We start from the raw sequence: 21091 nt of genomic DNA, 5'->3' as shown, positions 1-21091 counted from the left end.
CATGATATAAAGTCGGATATAAAGTTAGATTATGGCATTATTCCTTCGGCAGCTCCATTGTAAGCCGAAATGTTTTTAAATGCTGTGCGAAAGTTGCTACATGGAGTGTGAAAAGTTTGTGGAACAATTTCGTTGATTTATTGACAGTCCGCTGAAATATCAAGTGAAGTTCGCAATTTGGGGAGCGCTGCCTACGGTAGACAAATTTATGGGCAATAAAGTGATTGGGCAGAAGTGGGAAAAACTTGATTGAATTCAAATGGCTATTTGGGAGCTCACTTTTAAAATTTGAGGTGCCTTTCAAGGACGTTTGTTCGGCATATTTTACTTTTTATTACTTTTTCAAGTCTGCCTGTTTAATTAAATTAATGACAGCCTATAATTAAAGTTTTTGTGGGAAATACAGTGAAATAAAATATGTAAGCAAGCAATATAGACTTCTCTTTACTTTATTTTTAATTACACAATTAGAATTTATTAGTAATTGAACCCCTTTTGGTTTAAGGAAAGTTCTTCCCCGTTTCGAGCTATCTCATTGTAATCTTTTCCGAATCATTTTTCATGGCATATTGGTTATTCTGGCAAAGCGTGACCCGCATCGTATGAAATGAAAACAAAAATTATATGTATAAACAAAGCAAACCGAAAACGATGGAGATTGGGGGATTGGGGGATTGGGAACTAGTCTGCCCTCAACTTCTCGCGGTTTGTTTATTATTGGAAGCCCGTTTGGCTTGTGCCGGCATATGAGTGCCTCGATCCCTCATTTATTGTGGGTCAACAGACAGCACCAGCACGCATCGGAGTATACCAATGTGCCACTAACTATAGCGCCATTGAGCAAATATTTATTTGTTTTCCCGGCATGTGTGTCGGGCAAGTTGGAGGAGGTGAAGGAACTCTCGTGCATGGCCACGAAATTGATAAGCCGCGCAATAGTTTCTACCTCTTATCAGTCTCGAAATGGGAGGAACAGCACGTACATAACCATATAGTTATACAGGCAGACAATACGTAACGCATTTGGGTGGAAAATTAAGGGGCAAGCGTTCCGTTCGGCTGAGCACTCAAATGGGTGGGCTAGTACTTTCAAGGGGAATTTCAATGTGCTTTCATATTGGTATGTGATTTAAATATAAGAGCTGGAAATAGCTCACTCGGATCTCAAAGGGTATTTATGTGGGATTTTATTTCCAAATCTCGGCTTAAAAACTAAGCTCTTGCACATATCAATGGATAATTTAAAGGGTTCCTATGAGCAATACTTGTAAACTGGGTTTTACAATTGGCTAACAACTTGAATAGTGCAAATATTGAACTATGTACGAAATGTAACCAGAATGAGGAATTAAATAAGTTACATATTTGAAGGAATTTGCCTCCGGTTCAGTGCTTTTTATTTCGGAGCCAATCCCCGCACTCACAAAATTTTCTATAATCTCCCCACGGTTGGCTGAACTTCTGTTGTCATGACTTTATAATAGAAATTTCAGCTTTCTTTACGCGCTGAAGGGAGGCCATGTAATTACTTTGCTTTACAGGCCATATGGGAAATGGAGATATAGCAAGCAGAAAAGTCTAAATTCCATTGGCAGCTACAAATTTTCGATCAATTTCCCGGCAGTGGTTTGTATCTGTGCCATTGAGCTGAGTTCGAGTAACTTCTGTATGGCTGGGAACGTGACTTCTTACGACAATTCAATTGCATGTGACGTGCATTTCGATCGGAGGTTCGGTTCATACTATACTCTCTAGAGCTTTTCGCTTAATTTTTTGAATTGCTTTTTATTTGGCGTTTTTTCAGCAAAACATATGTATATATGTACATATTTTATTTGAACAGCTTTTGCGTCATTGTTATGTGCGCAAATTGGGTTTTGGCGGAATTGAAGGGAAACCAATTGGTAATTTCAAGTGCAAAATGTTTTATTCAATCGGTTGATTGGCAAACTTTTTCATAGAAATAGTTCAGCAAATTGGGGCGAGTAGAATTACTTATGCTATTTTTAGATACGATACAAATTGGTTGTCCTTAATTTCCACGGAAAATATATTCTTTCGGTGCTTTGAACCGTTTTTTTTCGTGTTATCGAAAGTCGTGTTAAAATCAAGTCATCTTTATGAAATGAAGGAAATTATATCAGACAAAATAAATACAAATATAGCCCAACCACTTAACAATAAGTTGATCACATGGCGCCAATCATTTTGTTTATTTATATATTTGACTCCCCTTCGACGACCTGTTTACAGGTTCTACAAACACTGACTCCAAATTAAGTCACAATTTAAGCCCTGAAACTCGAAAGTAAATGCATCATTCGAGCAAACATTTGGGCCACCTTTAGCCCGCATAAATTAGAATAACCCGAAGTGCATTTTCAATGGCCCAAAACGTCCGCAGTGAATATATGTATGAGTATATGTATATGTGGTAGAGAGGAATGTCGAAGCAGGGGAAAAGCCTGGGAAAACCCGTTTCGAGCAAGAAAATGCCGCTAGCAGACACCAGCATGTCCGACACTTTAAGAGCGAGTTTCTTTTCAAAGGCTTTATCAATGTGGGAGACCCAACAACACGAAAAATAACAAAACCTGGTCATGTCTGCGATACCCCCAACATCACCCCCATTTTCCACTTGCAATGTCCGCCTCCTCAACTCTTGTAGCTGTTTTTTTGTAGATACCGAACTGCAAGCGGAAGTTTTAATTCATTTTTGTTGTTCCTATTATTTCGCAGCTCGAAGTTGTTTTTGTTTTGGCGCATTTCGGTCAACACTTTCGTCGGTTATAGCCGGATGGTCAAAATGCTTACGGGCGTTAATTACGCAAAGTTCAAAATTTAAATAATAAAGTATCAGTTGGCTGCAATGGTGTCATGGTGCATATTAAACCAGTTATTAGGGTAAAAGTGCAGTTTAAGTGCAGTTGAATCTTAAAGTATATATTAAATACATTTTAAAGATGCGTTTTTTTTATTTAACATAGATATTTATAAGCATGAGTATATAATGAGATTACAAAGTGCCAGCGTTCAGAATTCATTAATAGCTTAAAAATGTGTAAAAATGTGTACTCTAAAACGCTTTACTAAAACCCGCATTCCAGTCAACTTCATATTATAACCTTAATTCAATGGGATTAAGCTTATGAAGTTTACTGGCACATTTTCCGAATGTGTTGAAAATAAATCGATATTTTCCTAATCCCGTTTCTCTTTTTTCCTATAGGCCACACTTGTTACCTACTCACACAACACTCTGGCCACTGGCCGTCACTTATCTATAAATATTTATGAATTATTTAGTCATATCTTAGCCAAACGGCCCACACTAAAATCGCTTAGCGCCTTATTAAGTTTTTATTTTTTTTGGCCCACTTGCTCGTTTGCTGACTGTCCACTCTTGCGATTGTCTGTCTTTCTGTCTGACGGTGCTTTAAAATTGATTACAAAATCACTTAACCGCCACCGGTTTGGCTGCCGTTCGCTGCTTACATTTTACGCATTCATTAGTGTTACGGATAATTGAATTTACTTATCGCGAAATTCATTCATTCATACATTAATTGCAAGTCAAGCAGCAACGACAAGGCTGCATCGTCATCATCGCCATCATCATCACTTTGGTTGACAAATTTCTCAATTCCCCGTGGTGATTATTGTTTAGAGCTTAAACTGGTTCTTAACTCGGCCTCAGTGCTTTAAAAATATTTACACCGTCATGGAAGAACAGATTTGCTAATGGATTTGAAGATGTTTGAAGGTGTATCGACAGATGCATACTACGTAAGCCTCCCATGTGGTGATCGTATTTTAATATCAAGTCTACTAGATTAGTGAAAAGTGTGTAATAGTTATAAGAAAGCGTTTCCGACCATATAATGTAAATATATTTTAAACAGCTAAGTAACAGGTATCTGATATTCGATACTCGACTACACAGTTCTCCCTCGTTTCTTACTAAGTTTTCTTTTCTTTTGGGATTTATAAATTCGTTATAAATTCACTTATAAATTGTTTTTGCTATCAGCACATAAAAAAACTTAACGTTTGTAAGATTAAAATTTGTAACGGACCTTTTTGAAATTATTAGTCATTAATAGTGTGCAAGTGCTTCCAAGTGTATACTTAATTAAATTTAGAATTACCCAAACTTGTGTAAGAACTGCGCTACAAACAATTCCCGAAATTTAGCCAAGTTGTGGCCAAAAGTTTGCAAAGTATTTTCCTTTATTCACATTTACCAAATTTAAAAGTTCCTGTGCAGTCCTCCCATTTTTAAGTTCATTTACTTTCCACTTTGTAGTTCTTGAAACAAATTAAAGTCCTTTGAACGTATCGTATGAGCAGCAAACGTTCGCCTTAGGGAACTTTTACTGTAATTTAAAATGGTTGCAGGTACTCGTTTTACCTTACATCACGGCCTGTTTCTCCCAGGGCTTATTAAAGCTCACTTTACTCAAATGCCCATTCAATTGCTTTGAGCACTTGATCCTGGCTCCTGGTTTTGCCTCTTTCCTGGCACTTTCGCCACTTCAAACGAGATGGCTTCGCTGTTATTTTTATGAACATTATGTGAGCTGAAGGGCCTGTGGCCCTTGGTTCCGGCATAATTGATATGGCATAAGTATCCGTATATACATCCCAACTTTCCCCGCCCTTGAAAGCGTGAGAATTGGCAGCAATCGAGTCATGTGTTATTTACTTATACATATGTAGCGATTCGCTGGTGGAAATTATTGGACACATAATGGCAGGCCGTGTACACACTCTCGTGTGGGAAATACAGATAGTTTGTAATTCATGTCAATTATGTGGGGCTGTTTGTTGTTCTTGTTCCTGGAGGCTTTTTAATTGAATTCCCTGGCAGATGGACCGCGATAGGCACTCGCTCAAAAGTTTGTTTATCAGTTATGGGCTTGGCGATTTATTTACTTGCCAGTGGATACACAATTCACGCATCCCCCAATAACATTTAAGGAGAGCTTAACTGAACGATGCCACACAAAAGTTCACTCAATTGGCTGAAACTGACATTCAAGACGAACAAAACTGCCGCAGATAAATATATTAACTTGGCTAAACAAGTGCAGATAGCTATAATATAAATACTGAAATGGGTCTAAAACTTAAGACATAAGTGACAAATATGTTTATACGTTACAATAATTGATTAACTTCTTTACCAACGTAACTCAATGATTGTTTAAAATTCAAATGCTAGCTCGTTGCACTCATTCAACTTGCTAATATATTTATCTCTGGCGCCATGTGCCCTTATTCGCTATCATATCCACTGATAAGTTTAGATTATGCTGTAAGCATAAGACTCACCTCTGCCAGCGACTTACAGTTGCGAAACGCACCGTCCGCTCAGGTGCACTCGAGGCAGTCTGTTAAACACTAGACAAGCACCTCGAAAAACGACAAGTCGTCGCTGTAGACAAACAATGTAGGTATGTATGTAGCTATACGCAACTAAAAATAAACATGGCACAAACTGTCGACCGGCTTTAATCAATATTTTGCCATTGCTGGCCCGCGCTGGCATTAACAATAACAATATCGGGCTGAGACGACGGACGGTAGCTAATTAGAAAGTTTTCCCAACCAATAAGGTAAAAATCGAGAAGCGAACCAATGCAGAAACAAAAACAGAAGGCAGGGAAGGCAGAGATTGATTGCGAGTGAAATGCTGGCCAACTTACTTGGCCAAAAGTTGGTCACCCCTTCACCCTCCTTTCACCAACTATTCCCATCTTTTTACACCCGGCTTAAGCCCGTTGAGGCGTTAAAAATCATCGACTGCAACTGATCGTTTACCATTTTGACATATCAATATACTGCATATACTTATATGTAGTTATCCAACTGCACAAACCTCTCGCATTTTGTAACTTGGCGCCCTTTCTCTTTTCATAAAATATATCCAGCTAAATGTGTACATCAGCGATTGTTCCCCCGATCCTTCAGTGGCACGCAACATCGATCAATGATAAGACAGTTTGAGTTATGAATTGAATTTATTATTCGATTTTCAGCGGGTGGGCAGTTTCAGACTCAAGATCGCATGGGGCGTGGCTGCTATTTTGTGGGGCGTATAGATTGATGGCCCAAACAATAATTGAATGGGAATGGGAATTATTGGCGCTCTTTCGCGCAAGAAAACAGCGAGATCCATTTCAGATAGGCAGTCTCTATTTGAGGAATTTCAATTACTTGAGTGGAGTTTTTATCGGCCTAATTGTTCTTGAAAACGTTGCTGCTAGTTGCCATCGCACGTGGTTTCATGTTGTCTAATTATTTATAAGTTCTAGATATTTTATTATATATTACGGGTTAAAGAAGTCAATTTTATCACATTAAAATTGTAAATAACCATAAATCTTGAACAAGAGGTTATACATAAGCTAAGTTTGTTGGATTAGCCTTCAAAACAGCAAATCAACTTGTCCCTTTAACCCCAAAACTCCCCCACAGATTGCACCTACCAGATAAGCGCCGTCTACCCCCAACTTTGCTACAAAATCCAATCAAGCAATAAACAAATGGAAACCCATTAACCAAAAAAAGAGCAAAATAGCAGGAATAACAAATTGCAAACTGTAGTTGGAGTAATTTTTTACGGGCGTGCGCATTTCTGACTCCGTGTGTCTGTGTTACTTGGAAAGACTTGCATTGGTGTTGGAAATGTGTGCTCCACAACCCAGAAAGCAATTCCAAGCTGAAATATACAAAATTCAAAAAATCAACCAAAACCGACACATGTGGCCAAATGCAAATGCGCACTTTGTCGCATTCCAAGCCCAGCTGGTCGAGTGGATTTCGATCCGAACTGGTGGCTTTGCCGGTTTTAAGCCGCAGACAAACCAGCGACAGTCATGGATACGCCTAATGCCAATTGGATTTCGAAAACTGTTGAATGCTTTACTTTAAGACCCGCAGATTATTCTTGTTCTAGATTAAGAATGGAAATAGAATTATTTGTAATTTCATTTCATATGCTTGTTTGGGTCAATCAACAAGAAAGTTTTGAATTAGTTTCTTATTTTTAACTTATTGATGCATTGCAAAAATCATATCGATTTGAGCTTTCAAGTTAAAGCTGCCTATTTCAGTTCCCCAAATATTACAAGTCTGCCCTATTATTATTATTTGTAACGAATACAATATACCCTCAGTATGTTCGCCGACGGCTATTGTAGCAACCCACTCACATTAGATTTCTCGCACAAATTGGTGCGGTTCGTATCTAAACCGAGTCTCAATTACAACCGAGCAGAGCCCCCTCCCCCGTTTTTCCACCCACCACCCCCCTTCCGGCGGTTGGGAGCTCATTAGCTGCCACGCCCTCGCTCCCCACTCGCTTTTCCACCAGTCCCCTCGGAACTCGGCCGACTTTGCATTCGCTTGATCATTAAATGCTTAACCAAATGAGTTACAGCGATATATCTGTGGTTCTGAATGGGGTGTGTGCCATCACTTTGTTGTTATCGGACACTGGGAGAAAACATCTTTGACTTTTATCGTGTTTTTGAGTTCAGACAGCATTATTATTGACACATCTTGGAAGTATTTACTGTAACTAGCTGACTTCCTCCATCGATTGCTTTATAAATTCAAATTCATTCTAGCTCGCACATCTTCTGTAGATCTCACCAATTTCTTCCAGTGCGGGCATATTTTTCTCTGACTACCAGCAACATGTGGTCGTCTGTTTGTCTCAGTTTTTAAGTCGCTCTTGCGAGCGAAGAAAGCATGGAAATTGTTTCAGCAATGTGAAATGGGGGCACGAGTTCTGAGCCCTCGAAATAATTGCCCTTCCCCAATGGGGTTAATTTTTGAGGAGGGGTGCAGTTGGATCATCTGTGGAGTTTTCTGAAATTATCTCTGAGCATGTGTGGGAATAAATGCATACTGAATACTTTTGAAACGACTTTCGGCTTCATTTTACAGCCGTAAAATATATGCAAAGCTAGCTTAACATAACATTTATATAGCCGAACTCAAAATATCTCAAAATATAAAGAAAATTACAAATAAACCTAAACGACCACTTGTAGAATTTGAATAAAAAAAAATTGTAAAAATTGATTTATTTAATCTTGCATGAATATTGATGAATAATAGGTTTCCTATAAAAGTATTTCCCTTTTTCATGTATTTTTACCCCTTTAAAAGATGCTTTCAAGATAGTAATAATTTTTTGTATCCACATTCTGTAAAACATTCCGAAATATGTATTCACAATCTTACCAATTAAAATTCCGGGTTCCATAGTCGTATAATCCCTAGTTCGCCTAATCCCAGTAGCGAATTGGTTTCGTTTCGATAAAAGTCAAAATCACCAACATAAAACCTATGCTTCTCAAGGTCGTATCGAATCGAATCATAAAATCGTTGAATCACATGGACACAATTCGGGTTATTTATTTCGTTTTGATTGATATGCTTCGCATTTCGTTTGTTACCACTTTCGCACCATTTTGTTTTCTTTACCGCTTCGTTTCGCAATATTTCGCGTTAATTACTAAAAATCGAAGGTGTGCCAAGAATTCTACAAAGACCTAAAATCACAATTGCAGAATGTCGAAAACTAAAGGTGACACCTGTGTTGTTTGTTTTCTTATTAGACTTTATGTTGACTTTCCCACCAAGAAACAAATATCTTTTGCGCATGCGCAACGGCAAAATAAACAGAAGAAAGCATGGAGAAGGAGGAGGCAGAGAGAGAGAGAGGAAGTGAGCAGGAGTCACGAAACTACCGTTAGGTTTTCCTCTGCTTTTAATGAGTTTTTGTGTTTGTTTGCCTGCCATTTGTAATTTTAACAAGCTGCGTTGTTTACCAATTTGATTGTTTTATTTACCTTTTCCCATTTTCTTTATCAATTTCTCAGTCCCATATCTCTCTTTATCTCTCTCCGCTCTCGCGCTCTTCAAAAAGCAAACACCGGTTAACGGGGAACGCTGGAAATTACGGAACAGGCGGCATAAAAGCGAAAACCAGAAATGGGACTTGTGGCAAGTGAAACAGCAACACTTTTGTTGTTGCTATCGTGGGTAATTTGTGAGTCAAAGAATCAAGAATGTGTGTATGTGTGTGCTTGTTGGAAAAAAAGAGTTAAAGCCTCTAGAAGCCCATTAAATTCAAGGCAAAATCCCAAGTTTGGCACTCTAAATGCGATTTCATGCACTTTGCTGTAGAAATTCCTTTGGGTTTTTATTATTTCTCCGCATTTTCACAAACAACTTGTGGTACACTCACACACGCGCACAAACTCAACACCTTGAACTTGCGTCAGCTTTTTTTTCGCTCTTTCCCATTATCTTTTCATTTTCGGTAACTACTTTCTGTGCCTTTTTCAATTAACTAACTTCGTTTAACCCTTGGTTATTAAACTTTCAAAACACGCACTTGCAGCCAATTTTAATTTTCCCTTGCTGCTTCTTTTGTTACTTTTTCTTCTCGGCTTAAAACGACGGCGCGCACAAAAAAACCAGTAACTTCATGTCGTTTTTCCGACGCGTTTCTTTACACTTCGAAGTCAAAGAGCGATCTGAAACGCGATCGTTTTCTCTCTGTGAACGATGATCTTATTGGAACGGCTTGCAGCCCAACTATTTAAAGCGCGTGTTTCAGTCCAGCTGTTTCGCGCTCAGAGAGCCAGAGAGAGAGTGAGAGAGAGAGCTAAGGGCAGAGCATTGAATTTCAATTAAAATCAAATCGGAATTAATTGAAGGGCTGAGCACAGTGGGCTTATTTTTCATTTTTAATATAAATAAAATAATACTTGATGGAAGCAAAAAAAAAAAAAAAATGGTTGATACCGAATCTTGCCACAAACGAATTCCCTTCAGCAAGGTTTTTGAATTATAGGATCTTAAAGTTGCCATAAAAACAGACGCCAACCACCGGTAACAGATTCTTGGTGCGGAAACTACCAACTAGGGATTTTCAATTTTTATCCATAACCATTAAAAACACAGCAAGCCTTGTTCCAAACGCCCCTAATATTTGCACAGTTGAAGCCTGACATACGGTCAATAGTTTCGGTAAGAACTCTATTCCAAATCAGGCCCCAAAAATTGAAATCTTTTTCGGCCCAAAACAACTCCACCAGACATCCAAGTCTTAATTCCCAAAAGATGTCCCTAAATCGAGGAAGCAAGATGCTCCTGCGGGCGATTACGCCCCAAGTGTTGAGGCGTGGCAAGGCGGACTATGGCAAGACGGTGTGCAACCTGAAGATCAACAAGCAAACAAAGGTTCTGGTGCAGGGATTCACCGGCAAGCAGGCCACTTTCCACTCGGAGGAGTCCATAAAGTACGGAACCAATATAGTTGGCGGCGTGAATCCCAAAAAGGGCGGTACGGAGCATCTGGGCAAGCCGGTTTTCAAATCAGTGGCAGAAGCTGTGGAGAAGGCGAAGCCAGATGCCACCGTGATCTTCATACCACCTCCATCCGCCGCCGAGGGAATTTGCTCGGCCATCGAGAGTGAAATAGGCCTGATTGTGGCCATCACCGAGGGCATTCCCCAGGTGGACATGGTTCGTATATTGCAGATGCTGAAGTGCCAGGAAAAATCCCGCCTGCTGGGACCCAACTGCCCGGGAATCATCTCCCCGGATCAGTGCAAAATCGGCATAATGCCGGGAGATATTCACAAGCGAGGAGTGGTGGGCATAGTCTCGCGTTCAGGAACTTTGACCTACGAGTCCGTCCATCAGACCACCAACGTGGGATTGGGTCAGGCTCTTTGTGTTGGCCTCGGCGGAGATCCCTTCAACGGAACCAGCTTCATAGACGCCCTCAAGGTATTTCTTTCCGACAAGGAGATCAAGGGCATTGTCATGATCGGAGAGATTGGCGGATCCGCCGAGGAAGAGGCCGCCGATTTTCTCAAGGAGAAAAACACAGGCTGCGAGGCCAAGCCAGTAGTTGGCTTCATCGCAGGACAGACTGCTCCTCCGGGTCGCCGAATGGGTCATGCCGGCGCCATCATTGCTGGTGGTAAGGGAGCGGCCAAGGACAAGGTGGCCGCCTTGGAGAAGGTGGGAGTTCGCATGACCGCCAATCCCTGCCACCTGGGCTCCACGCTCCTGGAGGAAATGATCCGTTTGAAACTGGTGCCCAAGCCGAACGAAAAAAAGGCGCAGGCTGGCAAGAAGTAGGAGTAGCGGGATAGCTTCTTAGTCCCAATAAACTAATTTTGTGCTCATTAAATTGCTAAAATATCTAAAAAATTCATCAGTACAAATGTGTATTTCGTGCAGATCGACATAAGCAATGTTTTAGGAGTGTTATGACAATGAAACATCCAGAAAAGGCAATTATTCAATTGATTGGGGATTTGTTTTGATTACAAAATTGCTCATTTGACACCCTAAGATATTTCCAAACTGAAATCTAGCAAAATTTCTTTTCTAAATGCAAACGATTTCCCCGCAGTGGCTGGCATTTTATCATGCGCCGCATATCACAAAAGGTTCGCTTCCATAAGCCTACAGCAAATACAAGATAAGCGAGAAAGAATTTGGCCAAGGCCAAAATGGAGAGCAGACTCACCCATTGTCTTCACTCGGAATTCCTCGTAGTCCATCAGCGGAGGAGTTTCAGCTCCTCGGACGGTGTCCAGGAAGTCCTCCTCGCTGTAAACCGAGTCGTAGTCGCTGGGATCATGCATTTTTATTTACTATCACTGCAATTATCACTAGATATCTGATAGACACCACTGTTGCATACTCTTCGGCAGCACAGAATATTCACTGGGTATTCAGTTTGCTGGGAATCTACTTTTTGGGAAAGGCACAGGTTGCAGGAAGTGCAGTCAAGCGTAACGATAGTCGTGGGGACTTATGGCACCCGGAGCCACCGATTATGGAGGATCGAGAACCGAGAGCACCGACAACCGCATGCGCTTCCAATTTAAACACGACTAAGGTGAGTCGACAGTTGTGTACCGCCGTTCTGTGTTCTCAGCTAATCAAGAGCAAATACTACGAAGGCTATCAAAAACAACAAAAGAAATCTACAGACTGATTAGAATATCAAGTGGGATATCTTGGAGCGAGCCTCTCGAGCACCAGATACCCTACACTTTTATACCCTCGATTAAATGCAGTGTTGCGTTTTTTCCAAATCGAATTACTACTCACTAACTTGAAAAGTGTATGTACACGATAGCATATCTGTGACTAATCTAACGCCTTTAACTGTCCAATAATCGAGTATTACGAATATACTGCAAAATGTATTTATAAATAGTATATAGTAATTATAAAATAGTCTGGTATACCCATAAGATATTTAATAATACCAGGTACAAAAACATTTGCACTGAGAGCGCGTGCTATCTCCGCTCTCACTCTTTCTCAGCGAAAGTATTTAGGGGAGTTCCTAATGGTTGCGAGTGCAAGTGGGAGAGGGGATATATCTTATCACCAGTGTATAACTTGGACTGCGATAGCTTACGACTGTCAACTGCCTGAAATTCCTCCAATTAATTAGCCGTACATTAAATTTGTAAAGGTTTGGGGTGAGAAAGGAAATGTGGAAGAAAAATGTTTGTAGATTTCCCATTCCTCAAAAAAATTTGATAGCGTCGGTAATAAATTCGGCGATAGAAATCTTAAAACGCGAATTGGTACTTGGCAATCATTTATAAGTATTAATTTATAAGATAAGCTTGCCAATATTTTTCTAACACAGCTTCAACCATATACAATACACCCCCTTTACATTAATAAAAACTCGCTTGATGGTTTGTTGTTTAAAACAGCACACCAAAGAAATAGCATCATTGGAATGTTAAAAATTTTATTTAAATTTTGTTTCGCCTCTGCTTGTATGTTTTTCTGCAATTCTAATTATAATGCATTTACACATAGACTCCGTTGTGTTGAAGGGTGTTTTTCTCATAAAACTCGATTTAATTTACTGTATTTAATTCAAACATTAATTGTGTTTTGGTATTGCGTATAGTTTTATATAGCATTTTTTTGTTTGATTTTTGAAGAGTACTTTCTCTCTTGTTGCTGGCGTATTTTGTTTGCTACAATTTTTCAGTAACTGATATGTTTCGTTTGCTCGTTTCATTCAAATATATTTCAACTATTTCTTGTGACTTTAGGTGGTTTTGTTTGCTTCTAAATTGACTAGCAACCTAATACAAATGTTAAATTAAATGTGTAACATAAATAACTTTTAAATTAAATTTGATTAAGCTTGTTTCTTTGATAAAAAAGTTGTTTGAAGATTGGCTATTGTGAAATTGTTTCAGCGTTTTAAAAGTTCAATGGGTCAGTTTTGGTATTAAAACCCTGAAACAAGTAACAATTTTGTTGAATGGAATTGGAAATAAAGACGAACCAAAACTAACGAGAAATGAAAAATCTAATATCAAGTGCAAAATTGTCTTTGGTGTGTTTAGCCATAAATATATTTATATATAATATTCTTAACGTTATTCAATTTCAACTTTCTTTTCGCCTTCATATTTGATATGTTTTCAATTGATATGTTGCATATATTTTGTGTTAATAGATTTTTGTGTAATTCTAACTTTTACAGTTTGTTTCTTCTTTTGCAAGATTTCTGCTGATATGTATACGATATAAGTTCTGTGGCTTACAATTAGAAAATGTCTGTTTTGTATATAGCAATAGTATATTAAAATTTTTTAAAAATATTCACAGAGAAAAACTTTTTTTTTTTGGTTTTCATTTTTGTAGATATTTAAATTATTTAAAATTTACAGGCGAAGGTATTTTGATGGAACCCAAAAAACAAATTATCACTTTGTTGGTTTTATTTTTTGTGTTTCCATTTCATTTGCATCGATTATGGAATTCGTAGTTTGTCTTCTTTATTTACATGGGGCATATCCTCACATCCTCTTTTAATCATATTCATATATATATATAGTTCAATGGATCAGTTTCTTTTCATTATCATTCTTTTAATATTACTCTTGACTTGTTTAAGTTCATTCGAATAATATATACTCGTAAATATATTTTGAATAGACGACTATATAGGTAATTAAAATGTTTTTCTGTTTTTCTGCTTTCTGCTTTCTGATTTTCTTTTATTTCAATAAATAATTATAGTTTACTTTTGCTGTAGTTGTTGTACGACCTATCAGCTAATTCAAGGTACTTATAACTCCATTATTTTTCGGTTTAATCTAAAGAATCTTCCTTTAACATTGGGTTCTTAATTTCTCCTCTGCTTCCTATTCGTTTTAGTTACTTGCCACACTATCTGGTCAACAATTCCGTGCTCCATTTGAAGAATATTTGAATTCGAGAATTCTTAGGCTAGGTAGTAATGTGTTTTTGTATTTCGAGAGCCAGTTTCAGGATTTGCTTAGAGAATATTCCAAATTGTTTGGGTCAGTTTTAGTTCTTTGGCAAATCGAAACTGGACCTGAAAACGGAGAATCGCACATTGGTTACAGCTGCTTTTGTTTTTTCTTCTAAGAAATATATATATGCTGAAAATTGAGTAAGGTTGTGTGTATTATTTTTAAATTAGGGTTAGGCTTTATAATTACGTGGTTTGAGTATGTAGCTTGAGATCTCTCATAGATATATTTAGACACACAAAACGTTCCGTGAATTATGCAACTCAAAACCAATCATTTCACTGCTGCACAGTAGCTCGACATAGAGATTTTAGTTTCTATAACGACGTGTGTTTAGTTTGTTAGTTAATTTGATTTGAAACATCAAAGAGTTTTTCTACTTGAAACAACAAAAGCTGCAGGGCTTTCGCTACTTTTACCGACTAGAACTAAAGAAGTATTCCATATTTTATAGTATATCATTAATAGACGTTTATCGAAAGAAGATAAGTGTACTGGAATAGCACGTTAGAAAATGGTTGGAAGGTTCTTTACTGATAGCCTCGGTTTCGGATTTGCATACATTGTTCGTAGGGACTTTTGTTGTGAATACCATTAGTGACGGATCTAAGAAGCCTTGAAACACTTACATATACATCAATAAAAATGTTTAGTATCTGTGTACATACATATGCTTCAGAAAAAGTTCGCTATATAAACATTGATAAATTTTCTTTTTTTAATTATATTGGTTTTTTTCGTTCTCTTCTTTGGGTTTGCCAAACGATCCTGCTTCCACATTTTATTTTTCTAGTTCTTATGAAGTTTTTCTGCAATGTTCTGAAGTTTGCGCATAGATTTTCTCAAAATAAACATAGTTCGCGATAGAACCGCAACGCATAAAGAAAGTCTAGGAAGGAGCGCAGAAAGTTGGGAGAAAGCGATTTGCTTTTCGGTAGATAGAAGCCGATTTGTGATCGAAATTGTTTATTTATTTGCGTATGTATGCGTATTTCCTCTTCGCGCCTTTATTTTTTTGTAGCTTTTTCGTGGTCTTTTGCAATTTTTTTTAGTTTTTGGTTGCTTGATTTTTGTTTTTATATAAAAGTGTTTGGAAAACTAAATAAATGAACCTAAAAAATCGTTTAAGAAGGGTCTTCGAAAGCAAAATCATACTCAAAAATAGAGTTTGAGAAAATATCTTTTGGCTGAAATGGAGGGGCATTCATGGCTGTTTTGTTGGGGACGATGAGTGTAGGTACGTGTGTTTCGGTGTAATTCGCATTTAATAATTGTAATTATCGTAGGGCGTGCCCAAATACGAATAGAAATTAGGATTGATGGGCTGTGCGTGTGCGTAATAAAATCCAGAAGCCGGATCTGGCGCTACTCAGTCGAGGAAGCCGGTGTTCACCAGCTTCTCCAAGAAGAACTTCACGTCGCCCAACTCCGAGTCCTTGATTCCCAGCGACTTCAGCATGCCGAGATCTCCGTTCTCCACCGCCATGAAAACCGAGCGCAAGTGTTCCAAGTCCGATCTGGAAAAGGGATGCGACGGAATTAGACGGCATAATTTGCAGCTTACTTGTGATAAATGGCAGAACTAAAAGTTTTCCTGCCAAACGGCTTAGTAGTGTGAAATGCAGTCTCTAAATGGTTTTCAGCTCGCAAAAGTGTGCGGGTTCAAGGGAAATTAGTTCACCGTGGTTAGTGGTTCTATACTAATTCTATTCTATTCTATTCTATTCAAAGGTTGTAATAATTATAATAACCACATATATTTAGACTCAAGGCTTAAATTACAAGACAAGACAAGTAACTACAAACTGTAGTTACCTATTTTCTCGGAAACATTGTGGCTGAATACTACGTTTTTAGTGGCACAGTTAATTAACAAATATCCGAAAGAGGTCAAGCAAATTGGAAACTACTTTCCCAGCATTTGGCCCACAGTGAACTTGAATAATGAGCCAAGCTCCACCAGCGCACTCGCCCACAGGCACAAACCACGTGGACACACGGAAAAGTTTTAACTTTGCTGCCGTGGGTCTCAAATTATACGCTTTGCTTAATTAATCCCTGCAGGTTGGTTATTGTGTTCGTGGTCGGTGTCCCGGGGTGTCCTTTGACCCCAGCCAGCTAGCTCCTTTCTATACCCACATAGGCGCTAGGCTGCTAGATAAACTTCATTATCATCAGCATAATTAGTAATGTGAGTGGGTACACTGACACTTGATAACTTTAAAGCTGATGACAGTTAGTGCATAGGCACAATCCCTTGGTTGCTAAGTACTGATGTACATGCAAGCCCGATGTTAAAGGTGTACATCAACAAGTGAATTGCCATTTTAGGGGAAGTACTTCCTGGAAATTTCTTTCAGTGCAGTCAGGACGGTGGGGTACGAGTGCAAAATACGCATTAATAACATTTGTGCGTGTCTTGTGGTTCGAGTACATCCATTCAGCTCCATGCCGACCCTCCGGTTCCTAATTCTCGGATAGAGACTTGAGCTACGTGGAGTGACATTATGACACTTGGGCGATTAATTGCCTTGATGAAATTGTGTAAACTTCCAGCGAGGCGAGACAAACAATGCCCTCTTATATTTCATTCAGCCCCCATTTCCAGCATTTTTGTGTCTTGCTAATTTATCAACGTGTGCGTGAAGAGGAATATTTTCGTGTCCTTCTGTCTGGGCCGCTGGTCGAGATCCTGTGTGTCTGCATGGCCCACAGTTTTATGATTATTATTATTGCCACTCCAGCCCACCTGGCGGATACCAGTTTTGTGGTTAGTTTTGTTGTACTAATTTAATGAAAATTCTTCTTTCATGTTATGTGCGCGTAAAGTGAGTCTGACTCTTTCCTCCTCGCTGTGTGTACATTGGGGCATCTGCCTCGTTTGCTTGTTGTTTTTTTTTGTTAATTAAATGTTTTATTTGTTTTTCTTGGAAATTGTAGCATGAGGCTCGCAGCAGAGTGCCGGCAGTGTACAGGGTAATGTAATTAAAGAAGCTGGAAACACATGTTTGGGCCTAACAAGGCGAAATCGACAGGGTTAAAGGCGTTAAAACTGAGAGTTATCAAGGATTTCCTTGACTAACTTGGCCAAGAAAATATACGGCACGCCGTTTATAATTTTCCTAATTAAATATATATTTCCAATTCTAATCATATTGTATGACCATGTACCCAGCGATGATTTTCTTCTTATAAAATCACTATAAAACACATATCCAAAAAGAGAGTTCTGCTCTTCCCCATTTCCTGTTTTAATTCATTAGGCAGAGACAAATATTGTGTTTGTTTAGGCCAAGCCAAGCAAATATTATGAAAAACAGTGAAGCCATAAAGCAGTTCTTAATAAAACAAAACCGAAAAAGGAGGAATATAAATGGCATACATATTTTAAAATTTCATGACACTTATTGTGCACGTTGTGTGTTCTCGGCTTCAAGCTGAACAATTTTATTATTCCAGCAACCACAAAATAGATAAACAGAGAAAAAGGGACTCGAAGGCCAGCACACACCCAGATGCAAAGATAATTCATGGGGCAAGGACAAGGACAAAGGCTGGCCTCTGGACTTCCACTATATAGTTTCTGTCGAATAAAAGGATTCCCCCACAAAGCGAAAATAGCCCTTGGCAGAGCCAAAGTTCCTTAAACGGCTTTCACTATTTATGCAGCTCGGATGAGCTTAGAACCTGGCCAAAATTATGGTTCGTGCTTGAAAAGCAGCTGACAAAAGAGGGAAACATTTTCGCTTGCGGTTCTGTGGCGCCGAAACAATAAACAAACTCAAGTGCAGACATTTTTGCCGAAAGCATGTCATTCACAGAAAAACTATTTCAGAATAATATTTGTCGTGAGAAACGTTACATTTTTGCTGTAACTTATCCTTTTTTTCCAAACTATTTAATAAAATCCTGTTTTCCTTAACAAATTCTGACACATTGCCTATAATCCCTATTTAAATTTAGCTATAATCATATAATTCCTTAATAAATTCTGAGGCAATGCCTATAATCCCTATTTAAATTTCGCTTTAATCATATAATTTCTTATTAAATTCTGAGGCATTGCCTATAATCCCTATTTAAATTTAGCTATAATCATATAATTCCATAATTTTAAACCGTTTAATTATTTTCATTCCTCTTGCACTCCTTGAATTTCCTTTGTTGATTTTATTATTTGTATAAACGTTATATAAAATTAAACTGCTGAGCGTTGTTCATGCCTGGAAAAATGCTTTATTTCCATGTATATTACTTAACCCAATTCTCTCCCGCTTTCTTCCAGTGCACGCACTCCGGAAAGTGCGAACTGCAGTGAAAGTGGAAAGTTAGGGGCCCCCACTCACCTCATTAGATGAAGGGCAGCACCAAAGTCCTCAATCGTTTGCGACTCACTAAGGGCGATGGCGACCTTCTCGACTCCGCCGAGAGGTGAAAGGGCATCACGTGCCTTGCTGCCGAAAAGTTTTTCCAGGTAATTGGGTCCGTGGGAGGCGATCAGGCTCTGGAGGAAGGATGCAGTCTCCTCGACCGGCGGCCGCTTGGCTGCAATTAATAAAGCAAACAAACGCAATTTTATTGGTTGCAATTAAATAGAGTTTTCGGGATGGCCCCCTCCCCCTCCCGCCGCCTCATAATGTAATTAATAATCTACGGAACACCTCGCTTACTATCAGCTTAATGCATTTGCATTCATAATGTATTCCCATTTAAATTGATTTTGTTCATTAAGCAGACAAACAGTTGGGCTGATTAATAAATGCGGGAAACATTTTTACTTACAAGTCATTAAAGTTGAATTTCCCACGTCATATAGTTGGTTATTATTTTATTTTTTCACCGCCTGACAATTTCCTAGGCATTAATATTAATAGCGAACCTGCTGCCCTTTTCCACTCAACTTTAAACGCACGCGTGCATATCAAATGAGTCCTTCCCCAGGAATCAACTATTCAAGGGGAGTGTCCTGCGAGATTTGGTTTGTTCGGACAATGCTGGAGCTTTTTAAATATTTAGGAAACCATAAAAACTCACATTTACGAGCAGCTCTATAAAAATGTTATCAACTTTTTATTTTGACTCAGATTTTGTTGCTCTACTTTGGTTCGTGGAGTTCAAAGGGACCTATATAAATGTGTTCATGAAGAGAACCAATTAATTTATTAGTAAAGATGAGCGATTTATATTTTGAAGTTTTTACTGCCAACTTGGCGTTTTCAGTTGCATACACATTTCGAAGATACTTTAATTGAACTGAAGTTCCCTGAAACCCTGTAAATTAAATTCAAATAACTCTCTGCTTAGTTTTGGAAGAACTGAAGCTCTTATTTTGCATTGCCGACTAAAGCCACTTGCGGGAATTCTTTCCCTTCGAGGCACTTGCTCAGCACAAAGGAGCATGTATTCCATTTCGTTTTCATGCTCCCGCTGAATAAGTTTTCCCCATTTATTCACATTTCTTTCCTACCGCCATTTCTGTTTGTGTTTACTTGTATTTTCCTTGGCTCCGGCCAACCTTTATGGGTCACTCAGTAAGTCAGTCAGTCAGTCAGTCAGTCAGTCAGGTAGTCATTCACCCAGTCTCTCAATTCAGCCATGCACAAAGGGCAGACTTTACGGCGCTTGGCGCCGCTTTTTTAGCCCACTGACTGCACTTGTTAACCCACTGGTGCACCTTCCTCGCCCGCTCCCTTAACCCGCTCACTCACATATGCTGGCATTTTTAATGGCTGCAAGGACACGTTTGTATCTACACAGATGGGCATCCTGCTCGATCTGTGTGTGTGTTGGTACAGTTACTGACTTTATTTGTTATGCAAATGGCGACGTTTGCAACCCATTTTGCCCCTTCCGTTTCCGCACTTTTCATACCCCTTAGTTATGGGGTGACTGTTGCTTTTTTGTTTCACTGACATCAAGATTAATGTGCGCAATAAGCTTCACATGCGGTAGCTGACGAAAATAAACCCTTGGCCAGGTTTTTCTCCATTTTCCTGCCCCTCTTCTAAACTAATCTTAATTGCATAATTCCTAGTTTTTACTGCGTTTTCCTAAATGACTTTTTAAACAGTTAAATTTATTATGTGTCGCTGGAAAAACTATTAATTACCTTTATAATCAAAAACTACTTTGGTTTCTGTGAGCTTTTTAGCTTTAAAATCACAAAAAATAAAACTAATTAGTAATAATGAACTGACATATAGTTGGCATATTAAAATTACTGTGACCTTTAGCTTTTCCTGAACTATTGGGTATTTTTAAATCGAAAGCGCTGGAAAACCCTTTATTTTTCTGACGTCTCCATGAATTGTGTTCTTTGCTCGGGGGACAAAGTCAATTGGCGGGTGGGGATGGGTGGTGGTGGGTGGCTGTGGGAGCTGGGAGCTGGGGGCTGGGATTGTCGCTTGTTGTTTGCCTTTAACTTGTTACATATTCCGGACGATGAATATCAGCAGTTTGGATTAAGTCTACGTGGCCATTCGGGCTCAGAGGCTCCCCCACCCATGGGCCCACATTTTTAAACTTTCTCCGCAGCCTTTGGCTGATAAAAATATGCAAAAATATGTTAATTTCCCAAGGGTGTTCGAGTGCAGTGTGTTAAAAGTTTTTCAAATCATTTTTATTGCAATTTAACTCTTTTTTCTGTATTTGCATGCCCTTTTCGGTCAGCAAATGATGACTGTGAGTGGCTTAAAAAATATATTTTTCTTAATTTGCATATA

At 38.8% G+C, this 21091-nt stretch overlaps 3 protein-coding genes across 11 annotated transcripts in view; 1 reads left to right on the top strand and 2 right to left on the bottom strand.

Annotated features, from left to right (window-relative positions):
- Positions 1–11940, bottom strand: part of LOC6553906 (dystrophin, isoforms A/C/F/G/H) — a 136006-nt gene extending 124066 nt beyond the window's left edge. For 2 of the 9 annotated variants that reach the window (XM_015154805.2, XM_015154797.2), the window contains exons 1-2: positions 9416–9625; positions 8257–8567 (exon numbers count right to left, since the gene is read on the bottom strand). In XM_015154805.2, coding sequence (XP_015010291.1) covers positions 8257–8278 — 22 coding nt within the window. In that variant the 5' untranslated portion in view covers positions 8279–8567; positions 9416–9625. Of the gene's footprint in view, positions 1–8256; positions 8610–9265; positions 9627–11569 lie in introns of those variants that run through there. The other 7 variants (XM_026978731.1, XM_026978757.1, XM_026978782.1 and 4 more) reach the window with 7 other exon arrangements.
- Positions 10035–11251, top strand: LOC6554041 (succinate--CoA ligase [ADP/GDP-forming] subunit alpha, mitochondrial). Its single transcript, XM_026979069.1, has 2 exons — positions 10035–10053; positions 10122–11251. Exon 2 carries the CDS (start codon positions 10147–10149, stop codon positions 11173–11175), a length of 1029 nt encoding a protein of 342 aa, XP_026834870.1. The 5' UTR covers positions 10035–10053; positions 10122–10146; the 3' UTR covers positions 11176–11251.
- Positions 11941–12765: 825 nt separating the features above from the next.
- The window catches only part of LOC6554042 (IDLSRF-like peptide), a 36702-nt gene continuing 28376 nt past the window's right edge, over positions 12766–21091 (bottom strand). The window contains exons 4-5 of the mRNA XM_001979491.3: positions 18716–18914; positions 12766–15886 (exon numbers count right to left, since the gene is read on the bottom strand). Coding sequence (XP_001979527.1) covers positions 15739–15886; positions 18716–18914 — 347 coding nt within the window. The 3' untranslated portion in view covers positions 12766–15738. The remainder of the gene's footprint in view (positions 15887–18715; positions 18915–21091) is intronic.

Source organism: Drosophila erecta, unplaced genomic scaffold (genome assembly GCF_003286155.1).
Source record: "Drosophila erecta strain 14021-0224.00,06,07 unplaced genomic scaffold, DereRS2 tig00000000-arrow-pilon, whole genome shotgun sequence".
In the NCBI taxonomy this organism is placed as follows: Eukaryota; Metazoa; Arthropoda; class Insecta; order Diptera; family Drosophilidae; genus Drosophila; species Drosophila erecta.
This window is presented reverse-complemented; position numbering and strand designations above follow the sequence as displayed.